We start from the raw sequence: 24,237 nt of genomic DNA on the forward strand, positions 1-24,237 counted from the left end.
GTTAATCATGTCAACCCGTTTAAATTAATATATTGAATAAATAACTAGTATAATAATGACTTATTTAACAGGGTCATGACAAATTTAATATGTTTATAGGTCAATTTATCTATTCCTTTAACAAAAATAAATAAATTTTACGTGTAAATATTAAAATTCACATTATTTGTATTTAATATGTCATATAAAATTTCATGCTATGTCACATATTATTAGATTGCAGGTGACACATATAGTTAATCGTGTAAATACGTATTGTGTTAGAAGGTCAATCATAACCCAGCTCATTTATTTATCGCGTGTCAACTCGATTATGACTCAAACCCATTTATAGTAAACCCAAACATGCTAACTTTGTGCGGATTTCAAGTTGTGTCGTCGTGTCGCTACCCAAATTGTCAGCCTTAGTATTCCCCGGTAAATTCTGGATTTACTGAATGTCGGTGCAGCGGTTAGATTTACCGATTGATCCCAAATTTACTAATTATTAACGCTTAAGTATTTACATGTAAATATAATATTTATAAGATAAAATATTATAAAATAATTATTTATTTATGTGTAAATATAGTATTTACTGGATACAATAAAAGAAACAAATTATTTCCTTGTAAATATTGTATTTAACATACACAAGATGGAAAGTAAATACGTATTTACATGTAAATATAATATTTGCCTGTAATGGAAAAGAATTAAGCATTTCCGTGTAGTATTAACCTTATACAAGATTAAAAAGGATTACTTTATTACAAGTAAATATCATATATAAAATTAATATAGAATTTCCCTATAAATTTGTGATTCTTGCGACCAGATTTATGGGCAAATGTTATATTTACTAATCGTCAGTGTCGGAAATAGATTTATGGATAAATATGAGTGTCGGAAATAGATTTATGAATAAATATGATACTTACCAATCATCAATACCAACTCCGATGTCAGCGGCCATATTTACGAGTACATACCGTATTTAGCGGTGCTGGACTAGTGACCATATTTAAGAGTAAATACGGTATTACCGATTGTCTGTAGCCGATCATAGGTTGCCAGTGTCGATGTTGATGCTGGCCATGGTAGATTTGACCAGATGAGGGAAGGAGGGAAAGAATAGAAAGAGAAAGATTTAAAGGTAAATTTAGCTTTTAATAGTATTGAAAACCTAACTATTAAATTATGCTATTTACTACCTATTCTAGAAAAGTATGCTAATAATTTGTTAAGCATTCTATTAAATACGTTATTTTACTTTTTTTTTCTTCCTTAATTTTAATCATTTTGTGAATGGCTAGGCTACAATAACAATAAGTGGTCTCATAGAAATATAAAATTTTTGTTTCCAATAGCATTTTTTTCCTTAAAAGACAGCTGATTCAATAACAACATGCTCCAAGAAAAGAGTAAATCTTCTTCTATTTATTTTCTTGCTTAACAACCAAAATTTGAGTTGAAAATTAGAGGAAAATAACAATCAAGTTTCACACGTCGTTGTAACTAGTACTCATTTTTAAAATGAAAGTATACTTGTATATGTACATTGTTTGCTTACGTAGGCTCGTTCACTTCGCGGATTCGAGTTTTCAATTCGAGCTGAGATGTGACATTTTCTGAAAGCTTTTTACTGTAGCAGAAAAAGTTAGATGTAATATTTTATGAGAGCTTTTTATTATAGAAACCTAAAATTAAAAACTCGAATCGGTAAAATAAACGATGCCAGTTTTGATAAAATGCGACCAATGACGGCATATTTGTATTTGTACGTTTTTTCATAACCGTATTACAATGGTGTCATTGCAGATACGTAAATTGATATTAAAATGAAAATTTTATTTTAGTATGGAATGATGACATTCAATCTCATCATAATTATAAGGATTTTCCTTCCCCAAAAAATCATAAGGGTTTTATCCATTATATTAGGAGTATTTGATAGGTTATCATAAATCTATAGTTTCTTTCGATCATTCGAGTTGAGAACTTAAGTTAAAATTAAAGAAAACATTATAGTAGAAAAAATTAAATTTAAATTTTTATAAGAGAGAGTAGCGTAATAAAAATTTAATTATAATTTAAACTAGTGAAACGAATGAGATTATGATATATTTACGCAACATGTGAGAGATAGAATTGTAACATCTCAAAAATTTTAATTATTATCACTTAGATATTATAAAAAAAATTCAGTATTAATTAGAAATTTATTTGACAATGCCGTTTGAAAAGATATATTCAAACTATAATTAACGTTTAAAATTTAAATTAAGTTAGGGTAAATGAAAGAAACAGGCTTATGTGAGGATATGGCCGATATTTTCAAAAAATTTACAGTTTGACCGTTTAATTTTTGAAAAATTACCTTTTGAACCCAAAACTAAAAAAACCCATTTGATGGAAGAACCAAGTCACAAAAGACTCTGATCTCTCACTCTTTGTACGTCCTCTCTCTTCTCTCACTATTTTCTCTCCCTTGGTTTCATCCCACTCTCTTTTCCCTTTCCTGTCGTTCTCTCTCTCTCTCTCTCTCTCTCTCCTTGTCTTGCCGCCGAACCACTACACTTAGAAGGAAGCTTCTCCTTTCATCAAATTTTCCGCAACAAATCATCTTAGAGCCGGAAAAAGTTACAAGGATTTTGAACGAATTTTGGTTTATTTCATTCTTTGAGGTAGGGGTTTCTTCTTTGATTTTTATTTGTTCTTAATTTCATCTTGTAATTGCTTAATGGGTCTGTTATGGGATTGATGGATTTTTCTTTTTTATCGACCCATTTTTTGCAATGGCTACATACCCATTTTAAACGAGCTCTTTTTTTTTTTGGGAATTTTTCCAATGACTATGGTTGCCTGAATTCCCAATTTAAATATTCCTCGAATATATCATCACCATTTAAGGAAGGAAATGGAATTTCTTCTTTTGATGGGATTTTCTTTGTGCTTCTGGAATTTTATAGTTTTTGACGAAAACCCTTTTGGATGTTTTCCTAAAACAGACTTTTCTAAGTTCTTTTACGGATCTTTTCATGAGATAATAGCAAAACTTCTCTCGTTCTTTGTAGAAATGCTACATTTCACCTTATATTTCAATTTGGGAAAATGAAATGTTATTGTTTTGCTTCGAAAAGGTATGCATTTTTCGCATTTAAGCCTTATGATCTTTGTTTCTTACCGAATTTTACATTTTTGTTTTTGATAGGATCGATCGGACTAATAATAATGGATGTGAAAACAAAGAGAAAAACTGTTACAGAGAATGGGGATACTGGGGAGGACTTGGTTCTTGCGACTTTGATTGGGAATGGCGACGATGTGGGCCCTCTCGTTAGGCATGCATTCGAGATGGGGCGGCCGGAATCACTCCTTCACCAGCTCAAGCATGTTGTTAAGAAGAAGGAAGTTGAGATTGAGGATCTCTGCAAGACTCATTATGAGGAATTCATTCTTGCGGTCGACGAGCTTCGGGGCGTGCTGGTTGATGCTGAGGAGCTGAAAGGTGAGCTTTCAAGTGATAATTTTAGGTTGCAAGAGGTTGGGAGTGCTCTCTTGATCAAACTTGAGGAGCTTCTTGAATCTTATGCAATTAAGAAGAATGTGACCGAAGCTATTAAGATGTCAAAGAATTGTGTCCAAGTGTTGGACCTTTGTGTTAAGTGTAACAATCACATTTCTGATGGCCAGTTTTACCCTGTGCTGAAAACGGTGGATCTGATTGAGAAAACTTACTTGCAGAATGTTCCTGTCAAAGCACTTAGAACTATGATAGAACGAAGAATTCCGGTAATCAAGTCTCACATTGAGAAGAAAGTTTGTAGTCAATTCAATGAGTGGCTAGTGCACATAAGGAGTTCCGCGAAGGTCATTGGACAAACAGCAATAGGTCATGCCGCCTCTGCACGTCAGAGGGATGAGGAAACGCTAGAACACCAAAGGAAAGCAGAGGAGCAAAATATTTCCGAATTAGAAGATTTTTCTTTTTCTTTAGATGTGGAAGAATTGGATGAAGATTCTGTTTTGAAGATTGATCTGACACCTCTTTATCGGGCATATCACATCCACACTTGTCTAGGAATTCCAGAGCAGTTCCGCGATTATTACTACAGAAATCGTATGTTGCAGCTTAACTCGGACCTGCAGATCTCTTCGGCACAGCCTTTTGTTGAATCTTATCAAACATTTTTAGCTCAGATTGCGGGTTTCTTCATAGTGGAGGATCGGGTTTTGAGGACTGCTGGAAGTCTACTTTTAGCTGAGCAGGTTGAAGCAATGTGGGAAACTGCTTTGTCGAAAATGACTTCTGTTTTAGAGGAACAGTTCTCCAATATGGATTCCACAACCCATCTTCTTCTGGTGAAGGATTATGTAACTCTTCTTGGATCTACTCTTAGACAATATGGTTATGAAGTTGGTCTGCTCCTTGAAGCGCTAGACAAGAGCCGAGACAAGTACCATAAGCTTCTTCTTGAAGAGTGTCGTGAACAGATTGTTAATGCTCTTGCTCATGATACCTATGAGCAGATGGTTATGAGAAAGGATGCTGACTATGAAAACAATGTCTTGTTATTCAACCTTCAGACCTCAGAAATAATGCCTGCCTTCCCTTATATTGTGTCGTTCTCCTCCATGGTGCCCGATTGTTGTCGCATTGTCAGATCGTTCATTAAAGGGTCTGTAGATTACTTGTCTTATGGGATGCATGCTAATTTTTATGATGTTGTGAAAAAGTATCTGGACAAGCTCCTAATTGATGTGTTAAATGAGGTACTGTTGAGTACAATTGAAAGCGGTAGCATTGGCATCTCTCAGGCCATGCAGATTGCTGCGAACATATCTGTTCTCGAAAGAGCTTGCGACTTTTTTCTTCGAAATGCGGCTCAGCTATGTGGGATCCCAATACGGTCGATTGAGAGGACTCAAGCTAGTTTAACTGCAAAGGTGGTCCTCAAAACCTCAAGGGACGCAGCTTATCTCGCTCTTCTGAATTTGGTGAATAGCAAGTTGGATGAGTTTTTGGCGCTTATGGAAAATATCAAATGGACTTCAGAGGAGTTATCCGAGCATGCAAATGATTATATGAATGAAGTCATTATTTACTTGGACACTGTTTTGTCCACAGCGCAGCAAATTTTGCCTTTGGATGCACTCTACAAGGTTGGAAGTGGGGCTCTTGAACATATTTCCAACTCGATAATGGCAGCTTTTCTTAGTGATAGTGTCAAGAGGTTTAGTCTCAGTGGTGTTATGGGCATCAACACTGATCTGAAGATGTTAGAATCTTTTGCGGATGAAAGATTTCACAGTATGGGCTTGAGGGAGCTGTCTAAGGAAGGTAGTTTTAGAGGCTGTTTGATAGAAGTGCGCCAATTAATCAACCTTTTGTCGAGTAGTCAGCCTGAGAACTTCATGAATGCTGTGATAAGGGAGAAAAACTACAATTCTTTGGATTACAAGAAGGTGTCCATTATTTGTGAGAAATTTAAGGATTCCCCTGATGGAATCTTTGGAAGCCTCGCAAACAGGAACGCAAAGCAGAGTGCACGCAAGAAGTCAATGGACATACTGAAGAAAAGATTGAAAGACTTCAACTAAGGCCCAGAAAATCTTTTAGCGTCATAATATTAGGAGTATATTTTTCGCCTTACATTCTTTCAATTTATTTCTTCTCTATGTTTAAAATATATGGGATTCATTAATTTTTCCTGCTATGTATGTCGTACAATAAATATGCAATATCCTTTATTAGCCTAGTGCACATTTTGAATTTTCCCTTTGTGATCATGTTCCTTTTGCTCTCGCATTTTTGAGTTGTCCGCAAAGAAACAAAAAACAAGACACTCCGGGATGCTTGGTGTGATTGTGTAATCTCACACTACTCGTGCGCAACCTTCTCTTTCTTGTCTAATATTCTCTTTTATGAGAAAGTTTATAAGTACTCCCCGTTTTCATTTATTCATGTTGCTAAGCATTGGTTGACTCTCGCATATCTTTTCATTTTATATAATTTCAGCATTTAACAGCCAAATGTTCGGCAATATTTTTGCATTTGATTTCAGGTCAGTGTTCTTGAGACTATGTTGAACAAGCTTCGTTGGTATGAGCATCAGTCCAAGCAGACAAGACAAGGCCATCATGTTGCTCAACTTGCACATCTTCTTCATGTCCTTGTAAACTACAAAAAAGGTATTACCGGTATACCAATTTCACTGGGATTCGTTTTTGCTACGCGACACCATGCCATGATGAATTTTTTGTATGCCATATAACAATATCTCAAAAGAAAATTTATTGATAATTTTCCTGGTTAATCGATTAATTGTAATTGTACCAGATGCTTCAATTTTATTTTCAGGGAATTACCTTGCTATGTCTTTGTTAAAGTTTTCTAGTTTTTGGTTTTTACTTTCTTTTGACCTATTACTTTTGGCAAAGCATATCAGCTTCTAATGGCTCATCTTTTACCACGAAAAGCATGTATTCTTCCTAGAGGAATTACGTTTGAACTTGGATTTAGTTCTATGTTCGATTCAAGTCAAACTATATCGATCTTTGGTGTTGAATTATCACATTTTGTTTTTAAAAGATTCATAATTAAATATTACAAATTTATTGGTAGCAAAACACAACAAATTATCCATGTACAGGGCATTTAAGGAAACTAGTATTTTAGCTTGGAGTGGTTTTCATTAAACAAGCAACGATGAACTATCCTGCATGTTTGGTTTTAGATTCTCTTTTTTTGTTACTAAAATATTCATCATGAAAATAAAAAATTATCTATGTGCTAGTAAACTAGTTTTTAGCTTGGTATACCTGCACTAAAGAAGTAATTTTAAACTATCTTGCCTTTTTTTTTTTCGCTTGAATAATTTTAAACTATCTTCCATGATCCGTAAAGACATCTTATTCGTCGCCAATCATTGGGAGAGTCGTATTTCATATTACATATTTTGATGATTTGATCAGCGGGACAACAAAAAGTAGATTTTTTTTTTTTGACGATTTTAACTCTCATATTTTCGAATGTTACAAGTGGTTAAGGTCACTACTGGTGGCGGTGGCACTGTGGTAAGGACGATTGTCTTCTCCCTCATTCATTATTTTTAGGGTTCGAATTTCCTCTGTCCTCACAAAAAAAAAAATATATATATATATACTTTTTTTTTTCTGGCCTTAAAAGTAGAAATGCTCATGTGTGGACAGGTGAAATCAGGATTGTGAAAGAGCAGAGAATAGGTTTAAGTTCTCGACAATTACACCTGGTGCGTTTGAAATTGGTTTTAAAATAATTTTGTTTTTAATTAAAAGTAAAATTGAGATTGTTTTAAGAAAGATTAATTTTAAAAATTCTCCTTGAACTATGACTCATGTAACACTCTGCCTTTCGAATTTCAAAACGTAACATCCACTCCCTTTGAATTTGTTTCGTTAACAATTTTGCTCATTCTGTTATACTGAGTGACGGAATTCGTCACATGCCCATTATTTAGGGAGATTTGAAAGTAGAATTACGCTTATACCCATCTTCGTTCAGAATCACTGGTATTCGATGTTACCTATATTGATAGAATTCACCATATTCGTTCCCAAAAACTAGTTTTTTTTCCTCACCTCATTCATCCATGGCGAGTCAAGGGAGTACAAACAGTGGTGGCAGCGGCTAGGTGATGGAAAAAATTTGAGGTCCTATTTGATGTTGATGTGGGTTGGATCCGGTAGTGAAGACATCACGGTCAAATATGCGAATCACCCTGCCACTGGTGGTCGTTGAATCGGCCAACTCCGACATTTATGTGGAGATCGAGTGGCTTCCAATGGAGGGCAAAACCGTCTCAGCAAAGAGCAGGCAAACCCTTGCCGAAGGCAAAGGCACCAACTAGGCCGCTTGCAGGGGTAAGCTCACTACCCCACATACTTTGTGGGCCAGGTTGGTGGGGACGCTCATGGGAAGTTGATCGGTGAGGCTCTTGAGAGTGGTGGTGTTTGTGTTGATCATTTGAGTGTGTTGGGGAATGTGCCCACAAGCCTTGTTGTTGTGATGCTGCAGTCTGATGGGCAGAACTTGATCATCATAGTTAGTGGGGCCAACATGTGTAGTTGGCCCCAGAGGTTGCCCGATGAGCATTTGGAGCTGTTAAGGAGTGCTGGTATTGTTTTGCATCAGAGGGAGATTCCGGATTCTGTTAACATCCAAGTTGCCAAGGCTTGACATGTTGCAGCCATTAGGAGTGATTTGCAGAAGAATTTACAATGAAGAAGGATTTTGTTTCTCGAATTTTTCTTTTTGGGGAAAACTTTTAACCCTAACTTCACTAACATAATCGACTTGGATTAATCCTTTTATTATTTTCGCATTTGAGTTTTTTAATCTCTTTTTTAATAATTTGGGATTTTTTAAGAGATTGTTTAATTATAATAAAAAAGTGAAATTGTATTTATTAATTAATATATTATGATATTATTGATAAGTATTAAAAAATAAAAACAGAAAAGTGAAAAAAAATTGTTTTCTAATTCCTTCACAAAAATCATTATCACTGTTTTCGTTTTTGTTTTCAAAACATTTGCTCTATAGACGTCGTTTCATTTTTATTTTTATTTTTTGCTTTTCAAAATATGTGAAAATCGTTTTGAAAAACAGTTCAAAATATGCACATCATTTTTCTCTATTTGAGATTTTGTTTTGTTTTTGTTTTTTTTTTTTTTTTTTTTTTTTTTTTTTTTGTTTTTTTTTTTTTGGCTCCTCTTGATATCGACGAACAAACTAATAAGATGCTAGGACAAGGCATGCGTCCGTCCCTGAACCCGAAATTCGGAACCCAAATTCACGAGGGCAAGGCAAGAGCAAGAACAAGGAGAAAATGGCCTTGGAGTTGGACGACATGTTGTAAGATGAATAATAAAATGTGAAGTTGGGACAATAAAAAGAATTTGTAGAATATAAATATGAAAATATAAAGTAATAGAAATTGAGCAGAGAAGTAACATGTGAAAATCATAGAAATGTAGAGGTTACTTATAAATTTTCTTTAACAAAAAGAGAAATTACACGACATGTCACCAAAATTCAAAAACTTTACATTTATGCCACTGAATATAAATAGATTAGATATTTTCAAATGAATTGAGTATCATATATTTTAAATCTATATTACTGTGCGGTATAAATGTAAAGATGACAGTATCTGAGTAGCATTTCTGTATTTCTCCGGGTTTTTTTTTTTTTTTTCCTTTCTTTTTTCTTCTTTTCTCTCTCTAAACAACAAATTATGAATACCTCCAAATCCGACGAAACTACAACTTTAAAGCAAAGAAGAATGGGAATATTATCGCTGTACTATTTGATATCTCAAATTCTTATAAAAATACACGCGTCCATATATTTGTGTATATATATATGTGTGTGTGTTTATTATATATATTATTCTAGAAAAATCTTTTAATATGCATTTAACGTTGGTGGCAAAAGTATTAGAAAGGGATTTTGTAGAAAATAAAAGAGATTAATTTGGATGGCATATTCAGTAAACTAGCTAGTAAAGGCAATAGAAAAAAGCAGTTCTATATTTGGAATTTAATCGAATAAGTTAGTAGGCTGATGCTTAGTGAGAAGGAATTAAAGTGATTGAGATGATTACAAAGCATACCTGCAGGCCTATATTAGACCTTTAATTCATTTTTTTAGGGAAAAAAAAAATTATTGTTATCCTGCTCTTGGCTCAATAATGGAACGAAAACGACCTGATCTAATTTTATTACAAAGATAGATCCAATTTTCATTCATATTTTAATACACTTAACGTAGCACAACATATTGATCAGGCATGAGTCTTCAAATGGAGTTGTGGTCTATCAAACCCTGAGCGAAGTGATGTATATGGCACATGCTTCCCATAGGATCAGTGAAGTAGTGTGTATGCGCGCGCGTGTGTATATATATATATATATATATATATATATATATTCCTGAATAATGAGTGAATTAGCTTGCAGCATCCCATTGGATGAAGTTCGTAATTGATTGGATAGATTGTGTTGTTTCCAAATAGTTATACAACCGGTGGTTATCATCATTCAAGTTGTTTTCTGATCAATTAATGAAGTTTTAGAGCTGTCATTGAGGAGTTCAAATCTTTAATTAAGTTTCAGAATAAGGAAATTGGTACGACAGATTTCAATTCGTCATTGAGCTATATTACGAAATCGCTAGTACAGCAGTACTGCAGCTGTCTAATATTTGATGGATTGAGCAGGTATTTTTGCAGTTTTCCGCACCAAGTGGATAAACAGGAAATGTTCTTCACCGTTTAAGAAAAAATAATATCACAAATTCAACTAATTTAAACCACATGCAGATTGCTCAACAAACTAATTAATATTGATAGACCACCTTAGCGTTAAGTTGTAATTAGTCTAAAAATTTATAAAGAGCACTTCGCAGTTTTCATACCTATATCTCATTTGCTTTTAGTTATTTATATTAAGGGCAGGCCTCATTTTAATTATAATTAGTCATGAAAAGTGGGCAATTTTCTTGTAATCGTTTTTTCATCATAATGAATTACTACTAAAACTGGATCTATTTTTCACATTGAAAATGAACTGCTATAATTCTTGTTTCTTTATTTTTTTTTTCTGCAATTTTATTTGTTCTGAGAAGTAAAGAATTAAGGCACCAATTTCTTAACGTGTCGAGATGAAGTGATAAAATGATTATATTAAAATTGTTAGGTATTTTTATTAGTTGGCAATTTATTGACAATCTTATAAAAATTCAAAAAACAGGTTCAAGAAGATTTCGTATTGCAGAAGAAGATTCAAAATCAGATTTGGAGAAGGCCTTGGTCAAAGGAAGATAATGCATTAGTTATTTGAATTCAAATAGAATTCTAGAAAGAGATAAGGATCAAAAGAATTATGTGGAGAATTTGAACTGATGATTATCTAAATTTGAGAAGGCTATAAACGTGGAAGAGAATGAGATATGGTTTTGATATTTGTAGCTTATCCAACTCATGGGAATTGAAGTTGGCATTAATTTAGATTTGTTGAATTTGATGTACAATTCGAATTTGAAATTGAAAAGTGTTATTAGAGATCATATGAAAGATGGAGTCAATGAAGTTACGTGTCTTGCAAAGGAATGTGCAATCCATTTGAGCTTTATATAAATATATATATATACATATATATATATATATACACAGTAATATATACATGACGGTGTTGTGTTTTAAAAGTGGAATAATTGGTTTGGTTATTTGAGATTTAGATGTGTTCGTGTGATTTGGATAAGAGGAAGTTCTCCGTGTTTAATGAAGAACACATGGAGATCAAGTGTCAACTTGTAATGAAGATAACTAATTCGGATTTAGAAGTTTGCTGCATAATTCGAATTGGAGATTGTGAAGATAACGTGAAGATATTTTGGAGCCTATCTAGGAGAGAGAATCATGGAGATAATAGAGAACTTATCAAGAGTGGATTTGAATGAGATTCTATTGACTTTATTTAAAGGCTTTGTTTCAGAACATATGAGATATGAGTTTTATAGAATATTTTTAGAAAAGAGTCTGTGAGTTTTTGTGAGCCTTGTGCGTTATTGAGATCGTCTTGCAGGAGAGGGATTTGTTACTTTCGGGAGGAAGCTCTGTCAGTCGGAGGGAGTTCACCGTGCAGTTTAGAAGACGTGTGGTGCACGCTAAACAATCACTGTGGAGATTCATTACAGCGGCGTTATTGTCTAGGAGGGATTCCTTAAGTAAATAAGTTCGTCCGGTGACTGTAATTTCTAGAACATAGAGAACTATTTATTGTCTGGGCGTGACCCCACAGATGTAGATGTGCGCACCGAATTGCGATATCATATTGTGTGTTCTTTTGATTTCTATACTTTTTTTTGCTCGAGCAATAGAACGTAATTAACCCGGATCTTAATTAATTAAACCGTATTTCAGACAGTATTCCAACATCATCTAGAATATCAGACGTAACATCAGATCTATCAAAAATGAAAATCATCCGTTCAAAGTAAGTTGTAACAATCAGCTTCGTTGTAATGGTCCAAACACAAATATTATATTCAAGCATGTAGTACATAATATCACAGTAAAGGAGATACAAAAAGTGAAATGATTTATGTTTGTTTTCAACACAAAAGAGTTTAGAAGTGAACAAAAACCGAAACACAAAATGACATATATCCCATATTAATCCTCTCCACATTATTTCAACTGGGGCTTAGAAGGGCCTGCAAATGTCGATGAATCAGTAGTACTGAAACTCTCAGTGGCGCCAGATGATGCACAAGAGATAGACCTTGTCATAAACGCTTCATGTTCGTCAGGTGAACAATACATTGGCACTGGCAACTTAGATGGCAGGTTTGGCAATGGAACTTCAAAAGTCTAAACATTCATCACTCGCTTTATAGAAGGCCTAGAAGTAGGGTCAGGATGGCAACACCATAACCCAACTATCATCAAACTGACATTTCGGCCTTGTTCATTTCACTAATTTGGGTTTTCAATTTTGAGTTTCTACAGTTAAAAACTCTCAGAAAATGTTATTTTTAACTTTTTCTACTATAATTAAAAGCTCTCAAAAAATGTCACATATTAACTCAAATTAAAAACTCGAATCCGCAAAGCGAACGAGGCCTTGCATATTGCTCATTGAACTACACGCATAACCCCTTGTCAACCGCTTTGAAAAGTTGGCCCTGTCCGTACATTTCCCACACCCATTTTTTCTCACAAGGCTTATATTGCCTGGTTCTTCTTTGTTGGCTACAATTGGCCTTCTTCCACAACAAATTTCTAGGGCAACCATGCCGAAGCTACATATGTCGGTTTCCTTACCCCATTGTGCCAGCCAAAACTGTTGTTGGTAGACCCAATTTGTGGTCCGCAAACCTAGCAAGGCCAAAATCTCCATGCTTAGCATTGAAGTCCGAGTCCAACATGACATCGCTCGCCTTGATATCTCTACGAATCACACATTCTTCCCATTCATCATGGAGGTATAATATTGCAGACGCCAATCCAAGGGCTATGTTGTACCTCACACTCCATGGTAGTAAAACCTTCCCATTAAAGATGTGGGAATCAAGGCTTCCTTTGGTCATGAATTCATAGACAAGAAAGAACTCACCACGTTCATGACACCAACCAATGAGTTTAGCCAATTTCCGGTGCCTTAAAAACCAACTCTAACTGACTCGGGCAAGGAAACACTCTTCAAATTAACGCTCTGAGAAAGAGCCTCTCCCTCACTAGAGTTTGGATCATTGTTATAAGCCTAAAACACACTTTAAAACTCCAGAAGTAGAGTTGTAACTTACTGAAGCTTTGGCCACTCTTCCATCGTTGATGCTGCTATATAATGGGCACGTTGTTTCTGAGACAATGGAGTTGATATTGATTCCCATATGGTCAGAGCTTGGATCCCAAGTATTTCGAAAACTGTCGAACTCCACCGCGACAACGGGATTCGTAGTACTGCTGGAGTGCTTGGTGTGTTCAGGAATAAACGGTCCCAAGTGTCCTCCACTGGAGTCTCGAGGAATGTCCGAGTTGAAAGGAGAAATATTGAAGAAGGAGATTCCGTCTCCGCCGGTTTTGTTGGTTGATGATATGGTGAAGGAGAAGTGAGTGGTGAAGTCCGTGATCCTTCCGGGGTTGGCGTCCAAAAGCGGCACCGGTTTTGCGTGGGAGGCTCGGCCGACGCTGAGAGGTTGGGTCTTTGTGAGGTGAAGAACTCAATTTGAGGAGAAAGCGTCGCCTTGGAAGGTTATCAAATCAGCCGTGGTGTTTGGCTCAAAGGTAGCGAATTCAAAATAAACTGAATAGGCATTTGGGATGAAGGTGGTGATCAAGTTGGCCATTGTAGAGTTTTAATTGCAAGCAATGAAGAGCATATGTTAAATACCATCCAAAAGGGAACTGTTTGTTTGTTTGTTTTTTTTTTCAATAGCTAAATACCATGCAAAAGGGAATTTTTCATATATATATGACAACAAGTTTTATTAATTGTCAAAATTTTTTTTAATCAATTTTCTAATTTATTACGATCGTTGAATTAATATCTTACGGTTAAACAATAATACTCATTTATGAATAAATATTAAAGTAACTATTAAAACTAATATATATATATAATTGAAGGGGGAATATTATAAATACTTTACCAGTTGGATTTCAAGTACTTTCGTAAATAAGTAAAAATTGGTTCATGTCATATTTTGATTGTTTTCATTTGCTTTTTCGTAGGGACATTTCTTATCATTTTTTGTAATTTCTTTTTCTTTTTTGTTAGCAAGTGGCTGGGTTTCTAACTTATTTCATATTTTGTTGTCTTTTTTTTTTTTTTAATAAATATGGGTAGACGATTTACTTCTCTCCCCATTTATTAAAAAAAATATATCAAATTACATTTGAAATCAAATCAAACTAAAAATGACGAAAAGTTAACAGGCGTTGTTGAAAATATAACGTTTTTTTTTAATAGCTAGCCTGCTAAAGAATTCTAATAATTAAACAGTTAAAAGAAGTTTATTTTGCTGTAGAATAATGAGTCAGAGACTTCTTAAAGCCGTCTAAACCAGAGTTGTTAAGTGTCTTCGTCGTTATGCGTTGTTGGAATTATTCAATATGATTGAGCATTTCAGCTTGCTTCAACAAACTACTTTCAAGTTACTTGAGAAAGTCTTTTCTTAAAAACCCGAATTTAACACTTCTAATGAGTTCTGTTAGCATCGAGGAAGAAATTAAGCAATATGATCATGTTGAAGAGAGTAACTGTTTTGATTTTCCCTTTTTTTTTTAATTAGAAAATTTTCAATATAGTGACGATGTCTGCTGTGAGAATATTAAAAGGATGATGGTCATCTCAGAGAAAAACATATAGTATGAATTTAAAATTACTTTTTTTTTAATTTTGACGTCTAAAAAAATGTCTAACTAATTAAATCATATCACGTCATTTTAAAAAAAAAATCTTTAAAGTATTTCAATATTTGAGTCCACTTGATGACATAACAAAATATGCTTGATTATACATTATCTGTTTGCACAAAAAATTAGAGACACTTGATCTGAATCCTTCACATATCTATGCTTTTGATGTTAATATGAGCCTTGCCTTTTTTTTTTCTTTTTTTTTTAGGTCTGCATCAACATGAGTAGGTGGAGTTATATATTAATATGAGCTGTTAATTTTCACAATATATTAATGACTTACAGACCAAATACGTACTCTTTCCTATATATCCCTACAAGACGTACCTTGATCACGTATATGTTTACTCAACTGCAATAATATCATGGAAGCTATCATTGACTCTACGATGATACTAAAATAGGATATGATAAAGGCATCACAACGAACAAACACAGTCAATGAAAAAAGATTTATTCATCTTCCCTAATTCTTTTTTTTTTCTTACGACACAACAATAAATTTGAATTTTTAGATTTTTTTGAACAAATTGTCGATTTGCATTTGAATTTAGATTGGAATTTTATTTTGATTCAATTGAAGAAAAACAAGCATATGTATTTTTAATTCTAAGACCAGTAGTTCTAGGAGTTGATTCGCTTCTTTCAAACTGTTTTTTATTATTAAGAAAGGATAACAAACATAAAATAAGAGCTTATTTTATAGCAATAGTAATTAATCGTTGTTGTTTTAAGGTTAATCTATTTACCGTCTAGATAATATCTTCCCTTGTTCACTAATAAATTAACTAATTAAAATTATGTTTCTATAATCAATTTGATCCCCGATTGTATCGAGGGCAAACGCTTACGAAAAGATCGCTTAGATTTAAGAAAAAGTTGCTTGGTGTACCAAATCACATAACTATGATTTATGAATTAAAAAACCCAATTACCCGTGTTATATTAATTTGTTGTCTTATTAGGTTTTGGATTTATCACACAACTATAGTTAAAGCAAAAATTTATCGAGCATGTCATGTGTTTAATAAGAAATTTATTTTAATTAACATGAAATTTTGAACTAATACAATTAAGATGTGAGAAATGTCCTTCCGAAAGATGGTAGAACTAGCCTGTTTTTATTTTTATTTTCCAATTCTTCTCAACTGCTATCGTGATTTTTGATTTGAACTTTACTCGTTTCATGATGACTTCCAGAAAGTCTCATAATATGTGAGGGAATAATCTATCACCTCATGATTTCTGAGATTTGTGTCCCCTTTTTTAGACAGAAAATACTAGCGTCACTTTTTGTGTCACTTTCTTTGTCATTTTCCGCACTAGTTTGGCACGTGGACTCCACTATCTCATTTTCTGTTTAAATAATAATATATCATCTTAACAGAGTACATGTGTCAAACAGGGAATAGATAAAGTAACGAAGAGAGTGATAGAAAGAGTGACGCTCGAATAGATAAAGTAACAAAGAGAGTAATAGGAAGAGTGATGTCAGTATTTCTCCTTTTTTAGCACTTTTATAATGGTTCTAAAAATTGCTAATTCGTTTAAAGTACTTATGTGAAAATGGGTCTTTCATGTAACTGTATATTACTCAAACGAAAAAAAAAAAAAAAAAAAAAAAAAAAAAAAAAAAAAAAAAAAACACACACACAACTTTGATAGTTATTCTTTGTTAAGCATCAGTATACCACTTTTTGTAGTAAGCTATTTTGGTTGATTTAGCTGAGTAATGTTGTGTAGCAGTTTTTCCCTAAAAGAAAAAAATAATAATAACCATTCTACAAAAGCCTACATATTGGGATAATAACAATAAGAATAAATTTTATTTTTATCCCCGAACGTTAGTCACGTTTTATCAAGTGGATTTTCACCTTTAGAGAATCATTGCTCTTTTTATATAAAAGGCTAGTGTCTTTTCACACAGCTAATTAGGTTTGCCAAATTAAATTTGACATAATATTCCATGGACCTTGTATAATTAGAAAAATAAAATGACAATATCAACATATATATTAGAAAACACCAAGGCAGTGGATTCACACATTTGGATTAAATTGCACAGGAAAGTTTTTGTCATTATCCCATATAAACAAAAGATTACAGAAGATATATAAAATGGCGAATATCATAGTAATATTGATTTATTTTATTTTCCATGACAGCCTGGAGGCTGATATTCTTTCAACTTTTCACACCAGCACTACTAGAATACACTTATCAAAGACACAAAATAGGCATATTTGTGAAGCGTTGAGACGTTTGGTTCATGCATTAAAATCATGTGATTTGAACCATTTTCGATTTACGTGTATTTTTTGTGAGAGAAAATACTATAACGAACCATGAATCATGATTCAAATCATAGTTTGAATCCTCTAACCAAACATCCCGCAGGATAAAGGCGAATAGGGAGTCCTCTTTCTGGAGCTAAAGTCGGATCCCTTATGAGTTTCTCATCAGGAAATACCTTTTCCCATTTGAAATTCTTCACCACATTGTGTATGAAAACTAGTAGAATCTTCACTCGAGCATACTCATTTCCGGGGCACATTCGTGGCCCTCCTCCAAATGGAACATACGAGAACGGAACTGGTCCATTTCCTTCAAATCTTGATGGTTCAAATTTTTCTGGCTCGGGAAAGAATTCAGGATTTCTGTGTGTGGCAAAAACGTTCCAGTGTAACTGGTTTAGGCAATTAATTAGTTTATATACAATTGAAGTGATATAATATACATAAATATACATATAACATGATATTTATTCATCGTAATGTTGATGTTGCAAAGAAATAACAACATATTACCATGATTAGATAGCTTGGAATTACCTTGAATCCTTTTGGAATAAAAAAACCTTCATACATGAAGTCCGTAATGGCCACCCTGAAAGCGCCTGGACTGGGTGGTGACAACCTCAACACTTCGCACACCACATTCCATGAATATCTCATTTTTTGTATGTCTTCCCAATTCAGCAACTCTCCGGATGCTTTTTCATTTGCAATCTTCATTTGCTCTATATCACCCGTGAATTATTGTAGCAGCATCAGAAAGTTCTTATTTGTGAAAAATTTATTAAATAAAAAAAATGCAATTATTTTAAGTAATTTATGTACATAATTAATTATAGCAGGTAAGAGAGACTGATTGCTTAATTTTAAGGAGAAATTGAAAGAAGAGACAGAAATAGTAAAAGTACTTGACATATGGATAGAACTATTAAGAACTAATAAATGTGAATTCAAATGTAAATGTATTCGAAAAAATATAAGTTCATGTTTCATCGCAGTAATATTTTCCACTAAAATAATTACTATCTGTACAACAACAACCGGAGCCAACTTAGTGTTTGGGAGATTTTCATTCTCATTCTAGGATCGTGTCACGTGTCAATGGTTCGTATCGAAACCAAGACCCTGAGAAAAAGTCCAAGGGAAAGGCTGCAAAGGATAGAACGAGCTAATCAATGCCCACCTCATGTCGAGGGAAAGTATGGACCTCGATCGAGGTCCCAGACTGATGTTGCCAGAGAACTTCGATGGACCAAGATAGCCCGAGGTCGAGGAAGAGGTGGGAATGACAAGTGCGAGGGAAAAGACCATCCCAAAGCCAAGGCACACATTCCCCCTCCTCCAAGACTAACACAAAGAATGAAGATATGACACGAGTAAAGTGAATAACAGAATTGAAAGGGACATCCAGATTGTGAAATTTTATGGGACCTTCTAAAGGAGTAATGTCCTAAGAAAACTCTAATTCTCAAGGAGTGGTGGCATGTCATAATTAGAGGAAATAAAAAATATTAATCTAATCAAGACACTCACTGTATAAATAAAATGTGATGCATTTAGTACATAGCCCTCTCTTGTGCTTTTAAGAATTCTAAAAAGCTTTTTAATTCTTCTGTCCTTTCATTCTTGAATGTTTGCCGGACTTGAGTTACAATGTGTCTTTTATAAGACAACCCCTGACACCACCAGATGACTGAGCGACTAGAAGAAAGAGCATAAGGTGGTTGATCAACTCCTAAAAGTCAATGTATGGGAAACTGCACAAATACTTAGGCTTCGTTTGGTATGAGGATTCAAACCATGGTGATTCTAATTTTGATTTTGAAACCAAAAGCATGATTCATGATTTTGGATCTAAATCATGGTTTTGAAACCATAACCAGAATCAAGGATTTGAACCACCTAAAATCAAGGGAAGGGGTGGTTTTAAAATTAGGGGTGATTCTGGTTTAAAACATCACATCAGGGTTTAAACTTTGAATCAAATCCATCCAAACCAAATACTAATTTTGAGTGAGTGAAATCAAAACCACTTTTTACTTTTTGTAAATAAACACTGGTTTGAACCAGAATCATGATTCTGGGTTCTAGAACCCTTACGCTTCGTTTGGTATGAGAGTTCAAATCAGAGTGATTCTAATTTTGATTTTGAAACCAGAACCATAATTCATGATTTTGGGTCCAAATTATAGTTCTGAAACTAGAACCAAAATCAGGAGTTTGAACCACCTAAAACCAAGGGGAAAGGGGGGATTTAGAATCAATGGTGATTTTGATTTAAAAGATCACATCAAGATTTAAATTTTGAATCATAATCATCCAAATCAAACACTGATTCTGAGTAAGTCAAATCAGAACTACTTTTTACTTTTTGTAAATAAACATTAATTTAAACCAAAATCATGGTTCCGAGTTCTAAAATCCTTATAACAAACATACTCTTATATCAAACGTGCTCTTAGGTCCCTTCCTAGTCCCAGACTCTAATCATCATTTGAAAATGTAGAGGAATATTACCCCTTCCATGGTGATACTACACCTTTTTTTTAAAAGACTATAAATTTTCTGCCCTCACTTTCACCCATAGTAAATTAGCTCAAGAAAAGCAAGATTCTAAGGGAAGGCAAAAAGCTAAAGAAGTGAATTAATAAAACGATTGATTGTTTAAATTCTCTCTTTTAATTAGTTTTCCCCTAATTCATATTTCATCCCCCCTCTTTCTTTTGGCTCCTAAAATTAACTAATTTCGAAGTTAACACAGAACTTTAATTTTCAAAAACAAAACAAATCCAAATAACTATAAAATTTATAAAAAAAACTAAAAATACAAAAAGGATATTACTGTATCATCAAGAGAAAACAAGATGTTACAAAAATTACGTATCATCAGTTTTATAATTTTAATTTAACTTGTACTTTTAAAAAAGAAGGTTTGCTAGAATTCTCGCTAAAAAAAAAGGGTTTGTTAATTATCGTTCTATAATAAATAGACCACGTCTATAATAGATAAAAAAAGGTATTCCTCGATTATATTATTCTTTATTTTAAGAGTTAAATTCATCAAAAGCTCTTAAACTTTCTTCTCTTTGTACAATTAGTCCCTATATTGAAAATTGTACCAACTTAAACCTTGAAGTTCTCTTTGAACGTCTCAAATTCAGTCCCTCAATTAATATTGTGTTAAATATTGGATGCAAAAACGTTAAAATATTGATAGTACTTAAGATATAAATAAACTAGTATATACAATTTGCCGTTATTTCTTGGAAAAAGGTACATTAAAAAGTACTCAATAAATTTATAAAAAAGTTCATACATCTAAATTAGTCAATAATAAACAAAATTAATGAAAAGATTTATATAATGCATGATAAATTATGATATATGTCTATATATACACGGTATACTCAAACTCAAATAATTGATTCTGCTACAGTATTTTTCTCTCTAAAAAAAATTTGAATTTCAAATCTCAGAATCAAGAATCATATATAGTTTGAGTGTGTCTTTCAATTACGGGCCTTAATGTGTATTGATTTAAGAAATTAAAGTAGATTTAATATTGAGTAGGAATTCAATGTAGAATAGATTACGCCTTAGAAGACAAGTTTTTTTTTTTTTTTTTTTAAATAAATAATCTCGATTTTAATTATCTCCTGTCTCTCCACTATTAAAAAACAAGTTTAAAGCATATCCCCTAAGAAAAACTCCGACCTTGTCCCGTTTCTCAACTGCTAAATAGGTCTATCGTGACAACGTGAAAATAGTTGACTACATGCATTTATTTATTTTTCAAACAAGAAAAGGAATAAAGAAAATACATATAAACCTGGTAATTCTCTTTATCACTCGAATCAGAATCTTTTATACATCATCTTATATTAAGAAAAAAATTAGTTCAAATCATGGAAACTTTGATTATTTTATTATTTACCTTTAAAGACTTTGTCATAGACTTCAGGCAACTCTGCTAGAAACGACATGATGCAAACCAACGTAGTGCTTACAGTGTCGTGGGCACCAACCAGCAAACCTACCAGCACTTTGGCAATACCTGAGTCGTTTATCGGTTCGCCATCGTCGTAGGTTTCTACCAGCAAATCCGACACTATGTCGTTTGCGCGACTCCCGTTGCTCTCCAGAAGATCAATCCTCCTTTGCGCAACTATTTTCTCTATCTCTTTCTTGATTTTCTTTGATGAAGTTATTGCTCGGTTAAACTTTGTTCCTGGGATATTTATGGGCGACGAAGCTAGCCCAGAACTAATCTGACCAACCGGGCCCTCAAGTTTCGCAATTATTTCCAGGTCTTCAATGTTTAAAAACAACGTACATACCAAAGAAAAAGCGTACTTTTTCGCTAGGGCGTGAACTTTGATAACTTCTTTGCCATCCCAATAGGTCTTTGTGTGCTCTATCGTCGACAGATCCATAATCCCGACGTACTTTCTTAGCGAATTCGGTTTCAGAAGCGGAAAAAGTAGCTTCTTCATTCTAGCAGACTCGTCACTTACGGTTGTTTTCTCCGAGATGTCAAATATTGTTTTGAAGTTTTTAGGCCACCACGACTTGACAAGCTTGTTCTCGTTGGCAAAAATGAATTTGTTTCCTTGTGGGGTGGGCAAGAACACCATCGTTTCGCCGAGCAACGATGTCTTGAAGACGTCGGAGGAGTATTTGTTCCTCCGATCCATTGTAAACTTTTCGGGGACACCATTCTTTGCGGTCTTAAGATAATCTAGGGTTTCACCAACTATCGGCCAACCAGAACTTCCCGGTGGGAGATGATAGAGGTTTTGTTCTGCGATCTTATTGCGATTCGAAATGATGTTGAAGGTTAAGAAAACATAGTAAAGAGTGACAAAGATGAGAGAGAAAGAAAGGATCAAGAATTCCATTGTCTTTGTTACTTGGAACTCATCAGAAGCTTGGTGAAGAACTACGTATAGCATGTGTACTTAATTTATAGAAATAACTTGTTATAACTGGTACTAGTAGTACTGTGATTCTGGTGGTTGTGCACGTGCGAGGACAGTTAATTCCCTATTCTCTTTCCACGTTTTATTGTCTTTATTTGGTGCCTTAAATTCCAATTTCGTGCTACGCAATGACTAGTTCTGATACTTCTCTCGCTCTATGTGTGTGTGTGTGTGTTTGTTAGCGTGAAAATGAAAAATGGGAAAGACTTGACTTAGGGAGCTCGTGTTGTGAATCCCTTCCTAATTTTCTTCTGGCACCCTCGATGTCACATTTCGTGTGATGGGGATTTACTTCACATTTATGAGTTAGTTTCATAATTCATTTGTGTGATAAAGAAACAGGACAACTTTGACACGCAAAAAAGATTATAACAATTCACATATACTTGATGTAGTGTTCCAACTGAATTAATTTAAGATAATTGTTTTCTTTCATCTTTGTTTTACATGGGCAGCAATGAAATTAATCTTACAAGAAGAAATGGGCTAATTCCTGTTTTGATGATTTAGTTGTATCAGCATCAAAAGTGGAATGATAAAAAAATTAAAAAAAAAAATACATCAAACTATCTTAGGAAAATTCAACTTATACTGTAATGATCATATTACATTTTTTTTCCTTACAAATATAATAGAATCTAAATGAAAATCTAATAGTTTAGAAATACTCATCGCACATATTATTATTATTATTATTATTATTATTATTATTATTATTATTATTATTATTATTAATTGACAAAAATGGTCCCTAAGTATGATTTTCTTAATCAAGAGAAATGCCAGAGCTCAACAAATTTTCAACTCAAAACTTCATGAATCGAGTGAGTGAAAGCACGTGAAACCCTTAAAACAAAAATGCCATTTTTTATATTTTTGAGATGCACATAAAGTTAACCTTACATTGATTGTGGTAGATTTAAATCATATCATAAAATTTACAAAGGCATTAAACTTAGTAGGTTGAGATTGTGTTGAAAACTGCCACTTCGTCCTTTCATCCACCCTCCTCCCTGTCTCTTTTCCTCTTAATTAACTAGCTGAACGTGCCACTTACGTAAGTATGTTGCTTATTTGGACATGCAAATTTAAAATTTATTTTAAAATTTTAGTTTATTTTTTGTGAATTATTATTCTCATAATAGTTTAGTTTTAACAAAAGCAAACTATTAGAACACTTTTAAAAGAAAAAAAGTTTCTAGTAGGATAAATTAGATAGCAAATTACTTACTATACGGACATATGAAAAAACAAATTATTAATGAGGGTTACATGAAAATGTTTTTAGAGAAAAAAGTTTTTAGATAGGGGATACATTTGGAAAGAATTTATTTCAGCGGGGTAGTTAGCAAATAAATTTATTTCAAAAAAGTCTTAACAACAAAAAAATGATTAGAAAATCACATATTTGGGAACATTATTTAAATAGAACCATGTTAGGGGGAAAATTTTTTTATTAAGGCACATTTAGAAAACAAAAGATTTGAAAATAAACAAAAAAAAAACAAAACAAAACAAAACAAAAGGATCAAATTGCCCATATGAATCAAAACATACGTTTTGGTCAAATATGTGTGTGAAAACAAAATTGAGTAAGGATACATGCGAGACAAATTTTATAACAATATAATTAAATAACATGTTTGGTATTTAGGAGTCAAATAATAGTACATGAAGGCAAAAAAAAAAAACATATGTAAGTAGAAACATATTTGAGAACAATTATTTCAGTGGGGCAATTAGAAAAAAAAAATTATGAGGATTACTTTTGAGAAAAAAATTATAAGTGTCATACAAAAAAAATAATAATTATAAGTAGGACAAGTTTTAGGGAAAATATTTTGATAGTATCCAATAAGGCAAGTGCATTTATTGAGTCATGATAAAAATATTATGCATTTTTTATAAAGAAATGAGCGAAACATTTGGTATGTTTCGTCCTGTCTCTAGTTTAAAAACTTAGTGAGTGTGCAAAAATTATTGTATAAAAAATAAAAAATAAAAAATAAGAAACCA

The 24,237-nt window shown here is 33.3% G+C and overlaps 2 protein-coding genes and 1 pseudogene across 3 annotated transcripts; 1 reads left to right on the forward strand and 2 right to left on the reverse strand.

Annotated features, from left to right (window-relative positions):
• Positions 1–2,451: 2,451 nt before the first annotated feature.
• Positions 2,452–6,216, forward strand: LOC21400534 (exocyst complex component SEC15A). 2 transcript variants are annotated; one of them, XM_010095177.2, is made up of 3 exons: positions 2,452–2,666; positions 3,194–5,618; positions 6,048–6,216. In XM_010095177.2, exon 2 carries the CDS (start codon positions 3,214–3,216, stop codon positions 5,581–5,583), a length of 2,370 nt encoding a protein of 789 aa, XP_010093479.1. In that variant the 5' UTR covers positions 2,452–2,666; positions 3,194–3,213; the 3' UTR covers positions 5,584–5,618; positions 6,048–6,216. The 2 variants fall into 2 exon arrangements, with proteins under 2 accessions (XP_010093479.1, XP_024019459.1); XM_024163691.1 differs by lacking the exon at positions 6,048–6,216 and having other exon boundaries at positions 3,194–5,755.
• A 5,999-nt stretch (positions 6,217–12,215) lies between these two features.
• Positions 12,216–13,876, reverse strand: LOC112091031 (annotated as a pseudogene).
• A 2,747-nt stretch (positions 13,877–16,623) lies between these two features.
• Positions 16,624–22,140, reverse strand: LOC21400536 (beta-amyrin 28-oxidase). The gene is made up of 4 exons (XM_024163719.1): positions 21,177–22,140; positions 17,780–17,967; positions 17,332–17,634; positions 16,624–16,701 (listed from the first exon to the last, which is right to left on the reverse strand). Exons 1-4 carry the CDS (start codon positions 22,138–22,140, stop codon positions 16,624–16,626), a joined length of 1,533 nt encoding a protein of 510 aa, XP_024019487.1.
• Between the last annotated feature and the right edge of the window lie 2,097 nt (positions 22,141–24,237).

Source organism: Morus notabilis, unplaced genomic scaffold (genome assembly GCF_000414095.1).
Source record: "Morus notabilis unplaced genomic scaffold, ASM41409v2 Scaffold243, whole genome shotgun sequence".
NCBI classification, from domain to species: Eukaryota; Viridiplantae; Streptophyta; class Magnoliopsida; order Rosales; family Moraceae; genus Morus; species Morus notabilis.